Source organism: Pseudonaja textilis, chromosome 1, assembly GCF_049901715.1.
Source record: "Pseudonaja textilis isolate UNSWEBS1 chromosome 1, rPseTex1.2, whole genome shotgun sequence".
In the NCBI taxonomy this organism is placed as follows: domain Eukaryota; kingdom Metazoa; phylum Chordata; class Lepidosauria; order Squamata; family Elapidae; genus Pseudonaja; species Pseudonaja textilis.
Window position 1 is genome coordinate 322,300,761 of NC_141990.1, and position 15,855 is coordinate 322,316,615.

At 46.1% G+C, this 15,855-nt stretch overlaps 1 protein-coding gene across 5 annotated transcripts in view; it reads right to left on the reverse strand.

Annotated features, from left to right (window-relative positions):
* The window catches only part of LOC113435348 (transducin-like enhancer protein 1), a 65,106-nt gene that overhangs the window by 16,626 nt on the left and 32,625 nt on the right, over positions 1–15,855 (reverse strand). For 2 of the 5 annotated variants that reach the window (XM_087922658.1, XM_087922659.1), the window contains 5 exons: positions 13,644–13,836; positions 11,443–11,459; positions 6,983–7,084; positions 4,635–4,679; positions 3,011–3,169 (listed from right to left, as the gene is read on the reverse strand). In XM_087922658.1, the coding sequence (XP_087778784.1) occupies positions 3,011–3,169; positions 4,635–4,679; positions 6,983–7,084; positions 11,443–11,459; positions 13,644–13,836 (516 nt within the window). Of the gene's footprint in view, positions 1–3,010; positions 3,170–4,634; positions 4,680–6,982; positions 7,085–11,442; positions 11,466–13,643; positions 13,837–15,855 lie in introns of all 5 variants that reach the window. The other 3 variants (XM_087922660.1, XM_087922661.1, XM_087922657.1) reach the window with 2 other exon arrangements.

The window sequence follows — 15,855 nt, forward strand, 5'->3', positions numbered from 1 at the left end:
CTCTCCAGCCCTGATGTTCGGGGGGAGGGATTCTGACAAACCCACATCCCTTCGCTCTTGGCAGGCCGACGGAGCGGAAAACAGCTGTTGCCTCAAGTCCTTCTAACCTACCCTGCTACGAAACTGGTCACTGCCATACAGACAGACCTCGAATTACGACCACACGCTGGGTGACAAGTTACAACGGCACCGAAAAAAAAAAAAGCAACTTCTGACCAGAGTTATGGACCTTTTGTAGCGTCCCTGCGATGACGGGATCGAAATCCAGGCGCTTGGCGCTTGGTTTCTGTTAGGAATATAAGTCACCTAACAGATATTTGGGTTAGAAATATATAAACCAGGATAGACATTTTAATACTGTCTCTTTAAGAGCGTGCTAAAAACTGCAATTGGGTGTGGTTAACTCAAACCGCCATAAGATGGAGCCAGAAAGCTGGGTTGTTTTAGTCTTAGTCTTAGTCTCAGAAGAGAGTGTGTCTGAGTGAGTATCTCTGTTTCCTTCTGTTGGAAAATATTGCCGTTCCTCCATTTTTCCTAATTGACTGATATTACTGGATTTAATGTAAGTCTGTTACTGAACTGTTTTTTGACACTGAACTTTGATATTTGGATTATCCCTGGATTGAAAACTGACTGATTTAACTTGTGAATGACTTTGGATTGCTTATTTTGGACTTTGCTTAACCCTTTCTGGAAGTAAAAACCTACATTTACTGTACAGTGTATCCGTGTACTGTGTGTGTATTATTCAAACACTTCTCTCAAATACGTCTCCCTGTATGCGCTCATTCTCCTAACGGGGAATTACCTCAACAGTTTTTATTTATGACCGTCGCTGGTCCCCCCAGGTCACGTTTTGTGACCACCTGACAAGCGAAGTCAAGGGGGAAGCCAGATTCATTTAACTACTGTTTCCCCGAAAATAAGACCTATCCTGAAAATAAACTCTAGCCTGATTTTAAGCATGTGCCTAATATAAGCCCTACTCCCCCAAAATAAGCCCCAGTGAAGGTCGTCATCAGACCGGCGGTGGGAAGGCATGGCCGCCACAGTAAGGACCAGTGGAGAGAATGAACCCCGCGGTAGCAGTGCTCCCATTGGCCCCCACACGTACCAACTCCTGTACGTGGAAGAAAAAAAAAGACACCCCCTGAAAATAAGCCCTGGTGCTTATTTTGGAGGTCCCCCCCCCAAAAAATATAAGACTGGGTCTTATTTTTGGAGAAACACAGTAGGTAAAAGTAAAAAATAGGTTAACTCTTCATTTTTATTAATGGGGGGGGATTAGAATGTTTTGTGGCCTTTAAGCAGGATAATGGATAAATTGGTTTGGTCACCAGCTGCCTGGTTTGATGGCCTCACCTGGATCTAGATGATTGTTTCTCAACTCTAACACCTCTGAACTTCAACTCCCAGAATTCCCCAGCCAGCATGAAATTCTGGGAGTTGAAGTCCACCCATCCGAAAGTTGCTGAGTTTGAAAAACACTTGATGTAACGGAAGGTCTCGATGTGAAAAGCTACCTTCTCCAACTGGGAAACCATAACCATCCTTAGACCAAAAGTCCCCAAATGCTAGAAAGTTCCTGTAAGCCTGGCGGTCAAGCCAATGGGCCATCAACAGGCACATAGTGATAAACCACATCTACACACCATTCAAAAGGGACAATAACGAAAACCAAAGAGAAAACGAAACGATCAAAACACCTTCCCACCAGCAATCAGATAAGCAGATAATTTTACAGCTGAACATCAGACCAACCATCAAGAAGTGAACAATATCCCAATCAAAAAACTGCCAAACAAGCCAATAATACACAACAGCCTATCAAGGAATCGCAAAGACCATCCCCACCAACATTAACAAGGCAAGCCACTGGAACAGAGGTCTCCAAACTTGGCAACTTTAAGACTTGTGGACTTCAACTCTCAATATTCTCCAGCCAGCATAGCTGGCTGAGGAATTCTGGGAGTTGAAGTCTACAAGTCTTAAACTTGCCAAGTTTGGGGACCCCTGCACTAAATTCTAGAATATATATAAAAAATAACCATACCCACTTCTAGCACTGATGATGTTACCTAGTTGGTTGAGGAAACGTCTAAAGCAGGGGTCTTCAAACTTGACAGCTTTATGACTTGTGGACTTCAACTCCCAGAATTCCTCCTCCAGTCATGTTAGCTCAGGAATTCTGGGAGTTGAAGTCCACAAATTTTAAACTTGCAAAGTTTGAAGACCTTTGCTTTAAACAATCAAACTTGGAGAGAACCAAAGACCTCCCAATCTTTCTCTCTTCGTTCCTTCTCCTCTTCTTCTTCCTCGTCCCTACACACTTCACTCCCTTCTGGCACTGATGACGTTGCCTAGTTGGGTAATGAAATGTCTACAAGAAAAACAACCAAGCTAAGGGATCACCAAAGATCCCACAATCCTCCTTCCTTCCTTTTCTTTCTTTCTTTCTTTCTTTCTTTCTTTCTTTCTTTCTTTCTTTCTTTCTTTCTTTCTTTCTTTCTTTCTTTCCTTCCTTTTCTTTCCTTTCTTTCTCTTTCTCTTTCTCTTTCTCTTTCTCTTTCTCCTTCCTTCCTTCCTTCCTTCCTTCCTTCCTTCCTTCCTTCCCTTCCCTTCCCTTCCCTTCCTCTTCCCTCACTCTACAAACCCCACACCCTTCTAACACTGATGGCATTACCTAGTTTGGTAATAAAACATCTTCAAGAAAAACAACCAGAAACAACCTAGGACTCTGTACCCTCCCCAAGCTGGTGCCCCCGCCACCATGTGAATCCTGACCTTCCAACTTTCCCAGGCAGCAAGGACTTCTGGGAATTGTAGTCCCACAACATGTGGAAGGCACCGGACATAAATGGAAACTAATATCAAAACAGGGATACTATTGCACGATGTGGAAGGACAGCCCCCGCTGTTGGCGCATCTGCCTGGGGATGATGGAAGTTGTAGTCCACCCCAAACCCCACACCCCGGCACACCCAAGAGCCCATCCCTCCTGGTGACGTACTGTGGCCAGCTCCTTAGTGGGACGCGTTGGGGAGGCACTGCTGGAAGACGCCATGGATGTGGGGCTGTGGTGGCCCAATTCTTTCCGATGCAGAGTGGCTTTATCGACCCCATTTTCTCGGGAGGAGAAGGACTGGACGCTGTGGGGCGAAGAAGGATCCTGGGGTAGGGGGGGACAAAAGTTAGGTTTTAAACTTCCTCCTCTCCCCTGTTTTCTGTTCCCGTCCCGTCATATTTCATCATTTCTGCCAGCGCTTTTCAACCATGACCACTGTGGACTTCAACTCCCAGAATGCCCTCAGCCCAACAAGGGAATTCTAGGAGTTGAAGGCCTCAGGACTTCCAAGAGGCCTAGTTGGAGAGAAACCCCGATTTATCCCGATTCATTGTATTGTATTTGAATTCTTCCTTTTCTCTGAAAGCAGACGACGGCAGACACAGGTATCTTGCCGGGTGCCTGCAACAACCACCCTGCGAGGTAGGTTAGGCTGAGTCCGAGTGGAGGGCCCCAATGTCACCCACTGAACCCTCCCAGGTTTCTGGATTTCTTTCCGGCCTAACCCAACCAAACAATAAAAGATCATCAAGTCCATCCCACTTCCTACTGAAGGACAGGGGTCTCCAAACGTTGGCGACTTGTGGGCTTCAAACTCCCAGAATTCCTCAGGCAGCCATTTTTTTCCCAGGAATTCTGGGAGTCGGAAGTCCACAATTCTAAAAGCCGTCAAGGTTGGAGACCCCTGTTGAAGGAGATAGTAAGGATCATTTAAGTTCTCGTCCACGCCTGGCTGGGGAATCCTGGAAGTTGGAAGTCCACAATACCTTAAAAAAAGCCCATTTTGGAGAAGTGCTGCTTTTAAGCCATTCAATCTCGCTTCAATTATATAACCCATCCTTCCAGCTCCCCCCTAAATTCACCTCCGTGTGCTAAAAGACCACCCAACCCCCGGCTTTATTGCTCTTCAAAGCATATTTAGAACTCCTCTGGCCATCCCTCTGTGTGTGTGTGTTATGGTTCACCGGCAGCCGGTGCAGAGAGCAGCTGAGTTGGACAGTGAGGAAGAAAGGGGACCAGGCAGGGAACCTGGAGAGAATTTGGACCTGCATCCGAGGCAGAGATGGGGCCAGGACCATCTGGGAATGGGTTGCTGCCTCCGGAGTCTGGCAGCAGTGAGGCAGAGGACCCAGGGGAGCCTGTTCCCAGTGTGCGTGCGCAGAGCTGCTAGAAGGCGAGAGCAGCTGAAACAGAAGGGGCGACTCGGGAGTAAGGCTGGGAGGTGATTGCCCCTCCCATAAGGGATAAAAGTCAGACCTCAGTGACGAACCCTTTGCAGGAAGCAAAGCCGTTCAATTAGATTCCGAGTCCTCCTTGAAGCTCTGTGTATTCTGGTCGTTTTTTCTCTGGTACTTTGGGTGTTTTCTGTTATAATGAATTTCGGTTTTTTTTGGCAGCATTCCACAGCACTGACAGGCGTGTGCTTATCTTGGGGAACTGTTTATCATTAGTTTTGGCTGAGAATACAAGTAATTCCCAGTGTTGCAATAAAATAGGTTTTGCTTTTAAAATAAGTTTGCATTTAAGTACGTTTGAGGAAGCCTCGGTCAGAACAATACGTAACACAAACCTCATCCACCACCAAGTTGTCTTCACTTTTCTCCCCATCGCTGCCCTGAAAAAAATGAAAAGGAAGGGCAGAAAAAGAAATTTATTTCAGGGTGGGTGGGTGGGCGGGCGCGGGAAACGCAAACTGAGGAGGGGACATTTGGCTCATTGGAGCAGGAGCTCCAGTTCAAAGGAGCAACCTGCAGAAGAACAGCAAAGGTTTTGTCCTCGACTTATAACCACAATTGGGACCGGAACATCCTCCTCCCCAAGCAATGCGGCCACTAAGTGAGTCACACATGATTTTATGATCCTTTTTTGCCACAGGTGTTTTTTTTTTTGAAACACATCCGTTGTGAAATGAATCACACGGTTGCTGAGCGAACCTCTGTGCGTGTTAAGGAAATCACATGGTCATTGAGCGAATCACCGCAGTTGTTAAGTGAATGATATGGTCATTAAGCGAAAGTGGCTCTCTCCCCCCATCTCTGCTTGTTGGAAGATGTCTGGGAAAGTTGCAAATAGCAATCATACGAACCAGGGACACTGCAACCGTATCAAAAGCATTTTGTAAATATATATAATGTTAAATTTATATTAGTTGCCGACTGCCAAAAGTTTGATTGTGTGACTCTGGCAGGGGTCGCCAACCTTCGTGACCTCAAGGACCACCAAACTCATAATTTTAATACCTGCAGACTACTAGTTCTCGGGAGGGAGGGAGAGAGAGAGACAGAGAGGGAGGGAGAGGGAGGGAGGGAGCGCAAGAGACCACGAGAGAGAGGGGGAGAAAGAGAGAGAGAGAGAGAAAGAATTCTGCAATCGGTATGAAAACGGGGAGAGGGATTTTCCTGCAGACTCTTGGGGGGATTTTCCTAGGACTGTGTCTGCAGAATCCCTGGGAAAATCCCAAAAAAGTCTGCAGGAAAATTCCCCACCCCATTTTCCTACTGATCACAGAATATCCTCTCTCCTCTCTCTCTCTCTCTCTCTCTCTCTCTCTCTCTCTCACACACATACTCCAAGGCAGCCACATTCCTAACCTTCTTCCCAGCTCCGTTTTCAGGGGGAGAGAGAGAGACTTTTGGCTTCATGCAAGGAAAGCAGCAGAAGCAGCAGAACTGTCTTTCTTTCTCTCCTGGCACAGTTTGGGGGAGAGGAAGAAAGACTTTTGCTGCTTTCCTTGCATGGAGCCAAAAGCAAAAGAAAGAAGCGGAAAGTCGTCCCCCCCGCCCCCCGTTCACCCTTTCCCCCCTCCCCTCACTACCTCGTGTTGTTTGCAACGCAAGAGACACAAGCCTTGTGTTCCCGCAGGCCATGTGGGACAGCCTTGTGTTCCCATGCTGCCTGGATTAATTGCTTCAGGGGTGCTCTGGGGGGGTGACATTTCTCTGTTGACCCCCAAATTTTCTCACAGCCCACCAGTGAGCTACAGCCCACCAGTTGGCGACCAATCGACTATGGGCATCTTGCGACAGTCGTAAGTAAGAGAAAAGTCACTTTTTTTTCCAGTACCGTTGTAATGTAATTCGAGGACTACTTGTTTAATAACTGACAACGGTTCATTTAATGGTGATTCAAAGTTACAATGGCACTGAAGCCGCTGACTTACAATTGTTTTTCACACTTACGACCGTTGCAGCATCTCCACGGTCAGGTCATGTGATCAAAATTCAGACGCTTAGCAACTGACCCATACTTACAACGGGTGCAGTGTCCCAGGATCACATGATCCCTTTGGGTGACCTCCTGGACAAACAAGAACCCAGATTCACTTAATAACCGTGTTCCTAACAAACAACCGTGGCGATTCACTTAGCAACTGTGGCAAAGAAAGGTCGTAAGATGGGGCAAAACCCAGGGAACAACCGTCTCGCTTAGCGGCAGACATCTTGGGCTCAACTGGGGTCATAAGTCGAGGACTACCTGTATCCCCATCTGGGCTGCAAGTTTTAGAAGGGAGGAAAGATTAGCCAAGTTTTCGAAGCAACGTTAGGCCAACCGATGACACAATCCGACTCCGTCACCCACTTGCACAAAATCTCAGTTCAGTGGTGGAATTCAAAATATTTTACTACTGATTCTGTGGGCGGGCGGGAAGAGCAATTTTTAAGCATGAAAACTTACCGTCGGCGCTGGTGAGTAAAACAGCTGAAGCGCGGCAATCCACTCTGCCGCGCCTATCAGCTGAGCTACAAACAAAGGGAATATAGGACAGGAAAGGGTGGGGCCAGGTGGGCGGGGCCAACCGCTGACCAGCGGAACCGGATCGCTAGAACCGGTGCGAACTGGCAGCATAGCACCGCTGACTCAGTTCCACCCAACCCTCCTTCCCAAAGACTGCTGGCTCCAAGAAGGGAAGCCACTCACGTAATCCGTGCCGTATTCTTTGTCCGTCTTCCTTTTTTTGCTACTGTTCAAGTAATCTGAAATGGCTCGCATCCTTTCTCCGTTGGACAGCATTAAAGAGCTCTGCAGGAGGGAAAGCCAAGGTCAACTCCTAAAATATTTCCCTGGTCTTTTCAGAATTGCCAGCAGAAAGGGACGGGGGAGCAGTGCGGCAGCTTGCAAACCAAAAGTGCATTCCATAAATAGTTTTCAAAGTTAGGAACTAGGCGATTGAAGTTTCTGCCACACAAAATTCTAACTGGAGAACATGATTGATGACTCCGGGCTATGGATGTATCCCATTGGAGAATATACACCCTGGGGATGGGGGAAAACCAGGGTCAAGGGTGACAATGAATGATGTGTCTCAGAGTCAGCTACATCCAGGCAGTGCCTGACATGTTAATAAATCCTTTTGAAGTTTTGGAAGTTTGGCTCGAGACTCATGGTTTAAATGGGGGGTAACCGGCGGAGCCCTGACAGCCGAAGGGACATAAACTTTCAGCAGGGTTCAGATAACACACTAAGCCAGCGAGTGTTCCCCACCCCCCGCCCTCAAAAATACAGGCAGTGTCTGACTTACGACCACAATTGGCTCCAGGATGGCTAAGCAAGGTGGCGGTTAAGTAAGCCATACCCGGTTTTACAATCTTTTTGCCCCACGGTTGTTAAGTGAATCACTTTAGCTGTTAAGCGAACCACGTGCTTGTAAAGGGAACTGGCTTGCCCCATTGACTTGGCATGTTCGAATCTAGCTGGGGATCTCACAAATGTTGATCACAGGACGCCCCCCAGGACATAAATGCCAAATATACATGCTGATTTGCCAAGGGACTTGAATGTTGATCACGTCAAAAATTCTGGGGATGCTGCAATGGTCATAAGTGTGAGGAGCAGCCGTTAAGTCACTTTTTTCAGCGGGTTAACAAACCACTAAACCTCAACTTACAAACCACGGTTGAGGATCCTCAAGTATCTATTGCCCTGTTTTAATTCTAGCCTAACCTGATGTGAAAAAAATCTGTGGGTTATTTAGCAGAGAAAAAAAAAAGAATAAGTCTATACAGGTTAGTCCTCGACTTACGATCACAACCGAGACCAACATTTCTGTTGTTGAGGGAGGTATTTGTTAAGTGAATTTTGTTCTGTTTTACTACCTTTCTTGCCACAGCTTTTTAGTAAATCACTGCAGTGGATAACTAATTGTGATAACCCGGGGCTTGGCACAGAGGCAATACAGTCAAATAAGCAATAAGAGTCTTTTTTATTATCTCCAACTTTGCCCCCAATGTCCAGGTGCTAGAGAAGAACTCTCCCAGGAACAGCCTTTAGCTGTAGAAAATTTAGTCCAAAACAAGGTACACACAAACTGTAACTTAAAGTCCAAACAAGCCAAACGGAAGTAATTAGCTTGACAGGGCAGGAGCAGGAATTTCAGACTTGAAAGCATGGCAAAACTCATACAGTTGGGAAGGTGCATGGAACAAAGATAAGCCACACGATACCCGATAAATTCAGGTTTGCTCCCAACAGTTTGCTGCACACAGCTTGCCTTTTTTATACACTGTGTTCCCAGCTGCAGCTAATGAAGGGAATCAGGGCCCTTTCCTCCCCCGTAAGCCAAGCAACCCACGTTGCTTTCTTCTCCATTCCTCCCTTGCGTGCCCTAGGGCGAAGAGGGGGTGAGCCTGGGTCTTCCTCCGGATTCCCTCTCCCTTGTTCTACCTCTCCCCTGCTCTGCCCAGCCGGACTTTGCCCTTCTCCGGTTTCTTCCACAGCCAACGGAGCTGCACTCCCACTCCCTGTCAGCTGTTCGGCTTCCTCTTCCAAGTCAAGATTCTGACAGGGGCACGACACTAATAGTAACATAGTTGTTAAGTGAATCTGCCTTCCAAGTGTTGCCTTGTCTTGTCAGAAGTCGCAAAAGGGGATCCCGTGACCTTAGAACACAGCAACGGTCGTAAGTGTGAATCAGCTGCCATTTTGATTACATGATCACGGGGAGGCTGCAAACACTGTAAGTGTGAAAAATTTAGACACTTCTGAACCGGAACGGGAAGAAGAATAATTTCATTATGGGTGAGTTCCCAGGACATTCTCTATTAAAGCTAATTGCGGATCAACGAGCTCGTCCCTTATTTTAACAGTGGTGTTTTGTTAATCTACACTTACTGTGCGGGGTGAATTGCTCCACTGAGCAACCAGGGTAAAGGTACAATTCTAGATTTACACGCTTGAGAACATGTGGATTTAGGAGTGCAAAAGGCTGGAGTGTGGATCAGTGTTTGTGTGTGTTTGTGTGTGTTTGGATAGAATCTGTAAACCTTTGAAAGGTCTGTTTAAAGTTTAAAGCTTCTTCCACACAAGTCACTTTTGATTTAAGGGTAGCCTCTGGGGGATCAAGCGGACGACTAGCAGGAAATGCACACCCTAGCACGTCACATCGCTGCACAACTTGGGTGTTGTAGCTGTAACAAAGCGGAGAAAGCAAAAGAGTGAAGGAAAGGGGAAGGAAGAGAAAGAGGGAGAGGGAGGGAGGATGGAACGGATGGAAGGAGAAAGGAAGGGGGTCATACATGATAGATCAGGAAGCAAACAAAAGAATGAAAAAGTGGAGGAGAAAGGAAAGGAACTGATGAAGAAGGAAAGGGGGAGAAAGAGGGAAGGGGAGGGGAATGGATGGGGAAGGGAAGGGAAGGAAAGAGAAAGGATGAGAAAGGGAAGAGGAAGGGAAGAGGGAAGGGAAGGGGAGGGAAGAGGGGAAGGGAAAGATGCTTGGTAACGGATTCATACTTATGACTGTTGCTGTGTCCCAAGGTCATGTGATTCCCTTTTGCAACCACCTGACAAACAAAGACAACGGGGGAAGCCAGATTCGCTTAACAACCGGCTTACTAACTTATCCACTGCAGGGATCCACTTAACAACCAAGGTCGTAAAACAGGGCAAACCTCACTTAACAAATGCCTCACTTAAACGACAGAAACTTTGGGCTCCACGGGGGTCGTAAGTCGAGGACGAGCTGCCCGTAGCCAGGAAAGCATCCCAAATTTTGATCCTGTGACTGTGGGGATGCCGCTTGGGTTGTAAGCGCGAGGACCGGGGGTAAGTCAAAGGGGCATTTCCCCCCCCCGCCCCTCCTGCCAACCTCCTTCCTGCTTATTTCCAAGACAGAAAGGAAATTCCTCCCCCTCCAAGGAAAGCGTTGATAGTTATTTCTCCTTTTTGGGGTTTTTGCCTTCTCGCTTTGCTTGGCAAAGGAAAAATTCTGCGCTGGATTGATGAATTCGTCACCCCCGAGTGTACACGTTTTCGGACAGAGCTTCCGAGTCGAGAAACCCGGGGGCGGGGGGGGGCTCAGCCTGCAGAATCTGGTCCAGAAAAAGCCCCAGTTACCTGCATTCAGGACCAAAAAACCCCAAGGAAATTTCAATTTTGTCAGATTTTTAGGCAGGCTGCTTGGTCCTTATTCTTTGATTGTCTCCCAATTATTTGCATTAAGATGCCAAAAAAAACGGCAACTCTCAAATTGTTCAGATTTTTGTGCAAGCATCTTGGTTCTTATTCCTTGATTGTCCCAAATTATTTGCATTAAGATGCAAAAAAAAAAAAAAAAAACCAAAACCCCAGCAATTCCAGATTTTTCTGCAAACTGCTTGGTCCTTATTGCTTGATTGTCCCTAATTATTTGCATTAAAGATGCAAAAAAAAAATCTCAGCAAATTTCAAATTGTCAGATTTTTCTGCAAGCTGCTTGGTCCTTATTCCTCAATTGTCTCTTAATTATTTGCATTAAGATGCAAAAAAAAAAAAACCAGCAAATTTCAAATTGTCAGATTTTTCTGCAAGCTGCTTGGTCTTTAGTCCTCGATTGTCTCTAATTATTTGCATTAAGATGCAAAAAAACCAAAACCCAGCAAATTTCAAATTGTCAGATTTTTCTGCAAGCTGCTTGGTCCTTATTCCTCAATTGTCTCCAATTATTTGCATTAAGATGCAAAAAAAACCCCCAGCAAATTTCAAATTGTCAGATTTTTCTGCAAGCTGCTTGGTCCTTATTCCTGGATTGCCTCGTGCAAGCATCACCCTACTTACATCTTCATCTGAGCCTTTGTAATATGTATGTATGTATGTATGTATGTATGTATGTATGTATGTATATGTATATGTGTATGTGTATGTGTATGTGTGTATATATATATATATTACAGAGGCTCAGATGAAGATGTAAGTAGGGTGATGCTTGCACGAGGCAATCCAGGAATTTTATATATATATATAATATAAATAAATAAAACTCCGTTGGAGATAAACCGCCTTTTTTCCTAGTCTCTTTGGTTCACAGCTTCTCTTCCCTGCTGGGGGTTAGGCGGAAGGAGAAGCAATTGGGAGGGACAGGGTGCAGAGAAAGAAAGGAGGGAGGGGGAAGCAAAGATACTTACCGGCCCAGGGTCTCTCTCTGTCACCATGGCAACATGGAATGGCAACAAGGCAAGAAGAGAAGGGATTTTAGTGTCAAAACACCAAAAATGTCACTCATCCCGGCCTGCAACTGTACATAAAAACACCTTCCCGCAACGGCACAAAAATGTAAAAATTAAATTATCGCGGGGTTGCGCTTCTCCGCCTCTTTAATTTGGAGGAGGTTGGGTGGGTGGTTCAAGGGAATTTGGGGAGGAGGAGCTCCCCCCAAATGGATGCATTCCCCCCCCCCTTATTCCTTGTCAAAATTGCACCCCTAAAATTATTCATATTGGAAGGCTGGCATTCGTCTCGGGGGCCAGCAATAAGTGAGACCGGGTGATTAGTGTGGAAAAGCACTCTGAATTCTCTTCTCCCCGACTCCTGGCACAGGTAAACTTTTGCAGCCCATAATCTTAGAAATACAGGCAGTCCTCGACTTACGACTGGGAAAATTTGTCGCTATACGGGGGCAGCCGCAAAGCGAAGCATCGTGATTTTACAGGCTTTTTTCTGGTGTTCAGCGAAGTTATGATCTCTTTTTCTTTGCTGTTAAGTCTGATTACGGGAATCGCTGCGGTCGTTAAGTGAGACATCACACTGTAATGATTTGCAACCTTCCCTGTCAGCTTTTCCCATTGGCTTTGCTTGCCAGAAATAAGCTGGGGAGGTCACGAGGGGTGATCACGTGACCGCAGGACGCTGCAACCAACATGTGTGCCAAAGACTGGTCATATGTTAATTTTGTTGGCGCCATTTGAACTTCAAATGGTCTCTAACTGGTCGTAAGTCGAGGAACACTTGTAGCTACGATGCAAATTGTCCATTAGTAAATTACCTAACGTGAGCTAAATCAGAGGTGTCTAGCCTTGGCAACGAAGACTTGGGAGACTTCAATTCCCAGAATTCCCCAAGTCCTGGAATTCTGGGAGTTGAAGTCCCGAAGTCTTAAAAGTTGGGCACCCTTTGAGTTAAATACACTGAATGAAATAAATAAATGAGCAAGTAACAGCAAACTCCAACAGCTATCTAGCCAGCCGCTCCACATTTATACCTCTTTTACTTTTAGGAGCCGTTGACATTTTTTTCCCCCGTTACCCCATTTCTAAATTTTGATTGGGAGCCCCTAAATTCCCACCTTATAAAGCACATTTCACAGGGAACACACACAAGCAAAACAGACTTTTTAAGATCGGTGCATTCTTTCAAACCGACTCAAAACACCAGTGCTGTATTCCTCAAACCTGGTATGCAGACTTCAACGTCCAGAATTCCCAAACCACCATGATTATTCCTCCCAATATCAGACAATGTGAGCTAGTCACCTTCTCGGCAGAATCATTTTAAACTAGACATTTAACGTTTCTGCATAATTAGGGGAACCACAATGAAAGCCCACAAGTTGCAGCAATCTTTCTCGATTAGGGCGGCTTTTAAAGACATTTTAAAGAATTTAAGAATTCGGGGACCTGAAATTTATGAATGTTGGCTGGGGGATTCTGGGAGTTGAAGTCCACAAATGCTGTTGAGGGGATTCTGGGAGTTGAAGTCCACAAACAGTGGCTAGAGAATTCTGGGAGTTGAAGTCCACAAATAGTGGCTAGAACATTCTGAGAGTTGAAGTCCACAAATGCTGGTGAGGGAATTCTGGGAGTTGAAGTCCACAAATGCTGGCGAGAGAATTCTGGGAATTGAAGTCCACAGTGACTAGAGCATTCTGGGAATTGAAGTCCACAAACACTGCCTAGAGCATTCTGGGAATTGAAGTCCATAAATGCTTGTGAGGGAATTCTGGGAGTTTTGTCTACAAATGCTAGCTAGCGAATTTTTGGGGGGTGGGGGGGGGTTGAAGACCATAAACAGTAGCTGGGGAATTCTGGGACTTGAAGTCCACAAATGCTGGTGAGGGAATTGTGGGACTTGAAGTCCACAAACTGTGGCTAGAGAATCCTGGGAGTTGTGTCTACAAATGGTAGCTAGGGAATTCTGGGAGTTGAAGTCCACAAATGCTCACTGGACAATTCTGGGAACTGAAGTCTGCGCACCTTAAATTTGCCAGGGTTGTCCTGCTAGACCCAGCCTTCCCACCCTCCCCCATTTAAGCTAATTTGATCGATCAGGAAAAATCTTTTATAGCTCACTCTCAAAGAATGAAGAACCAAGGTTATCTGGAGGAACCTACCTCGGTCGGCATCGAGAAGCCCTCGGTCATCCTTGGCAACCAGGTGAGCTTGCGTCCCCAATGCTCCTGACAGAGCCAGCAGCCCAGAAGCGCTTCCGAGGCCGGAGAGGCTGGCCGACTGGACGCCAGAAGGGTGAGGGGTCAGCGGGATGGGGGGCGCGTGATGGGAGAGGTGCTGAGCTTGGAGCTGGTGCTGGGGAGACAGAAAGGAATTAAAGAGCCTTAGAGGTCGACCAACCGTGTTTTTTTTTGTATTGTTTAGAGAAGCGCTGTTTTGGTTCTATGTTTGCATTTTAAGGTTTTGAAGTTTCCCTTTAGTATTTATTTGATTTCTTAAATCCTGCCTTTAATACTTTGTAAGTAACTCAAGGCAGCTAACGTATCGAGTAATCCTTCTTCCCAACAATTTCCCAACAACAATCATCCTGTTTGGCTGAGAGTGAGGGACTAGAACTCACTGTCTCCCAGTGATTGGCCCAGAGTCACCCAACTGGTTTTTGTGCTTAAGGTAGGGCTAGAATTCATTGTCTCCCAGTGACTGGCCCAGAGTCACCCAACTGGCTTTTGTGCTTAAGGTAGGACTAGAATTTGCTGTCTCCCAGTGACTGGCCCAGTGTCACCCAACTGGCTTTTGTGCTTAAGGTAGGACTAGAATTCGCCGTCTCCCAGTGACTGGCTCAGAGTCACCCAACTGGTTTTTGTGCTTAAGGTAGGACTAGAATTTGCTGTCTCCCAATGACTGGCCCAGAGTCACCCAACTGGTTTTTGTGCTTAAGGCAGGACTAGAATTCACGGTCTCCCAGTGACTGGCCCAGAGTCACCCAACTGGCTTTTGTGCTTAAGGTAGGACTAGAATTCACGGTCTCCCAGTGACTGGCCCAGAGTCACCCAACTGGCTTTTGTGCTTAAGGTAGGACTAGAACTCACTGTCTCCCAGTGATTGGCCCAGAGTCACCCAACTGGCTTTTGTGCTTAATGTAGGACTAGAATTCGCCGTCTCCCAGTGACTGGCCCAGTCACCCAACTGGCTTTTGTGCTTAAGGTAGGACTAGAATTCGCCGTCTCCCGGTGACTGGCCCAGAGTCACCCAACTGGTTTTTGTTCTTAAGGTAGGACTAGAATTCACTGTCTCCCGGTGATTGTGGCCCAGTCACCCAACTGGCTTTTGTGCCCAAGGCAGGACTAGAACTCACTGTCTCCTGGTTTCTAAGCCAGCACCTGAACCATTGTACCAAACTGGCTCTCTTATCTAATATTTGGGACTTTAGCACTGGCTTTTAATCCTTTTTCTTTTCAATGATGTCTTCACCATTGGCCATTTTGGTAAGCCATTCCTTGACTAATGATGCCAATTGGGATCGGAACCTCCATTTATTAAGCAAGACAGTTGTTAAGTGAGTCCAACCTGACTTTATGACTTTTTTCATCGCTCAGTGCATTCCTGCAGTCGTTCGGTTAGTGACATGGTCGCTAAGTGAATCTGGCTCCCCCGTTTACTTCGCTTGTCAGAATGTTGCAAAAGGGGATCACGCACCTCAGGACACAGCAATGGTCAGAAATGTGAACCGGTTGCCAAGCATCCGGATTTTGATCATGGGGAATGCTGCAAAGGTCATAACTGTGGGAAATGGCCGTAAGCCCCTTTTTTTTAGTGCTGTTGTAACTTTGAACAGTCACTAAATGAACTGTTGTAAGTGGGGGACTCCCTATAACGAATCCTGGTATTTATGACCTTTGCAGGTCGATAAACGGAAAAAAAATCCTGAGGACCGTAAGATCCAGTTTCTCATACTGATTCACTTAATAACTGAATCGCCGAGTCCCAATTCTGGTTGCTAAACAAGGACTGTAACGAACTGAATATATATATGCACACTAACTTGATACCCGTGCTTCGCTACGAAACTATGTGGTCAGGCTTAGTTTTTGGGGAGGGGAGAGGGAATAGAACTTCTTAGCATCAGAGCATGTTAATAATATGGGAAATACTCTCTGATGGTCATTGTGAAAAATCCTTTCTTAGTGAGCACCTAGAAGCCAAGAGGAACATACATGCCAAATTTCAAGTCTGTAGGCTTTACGGTTCTGGAGATTTTGTGATGATGCGCAGGTGCTTTTTCGCTTTTATATATATATAAAAGAAGAAGATTGTGAAGAATATACACAATACAAAAAAGGGGGAAAGAAATATCGTGGCGCATTACAAATAACC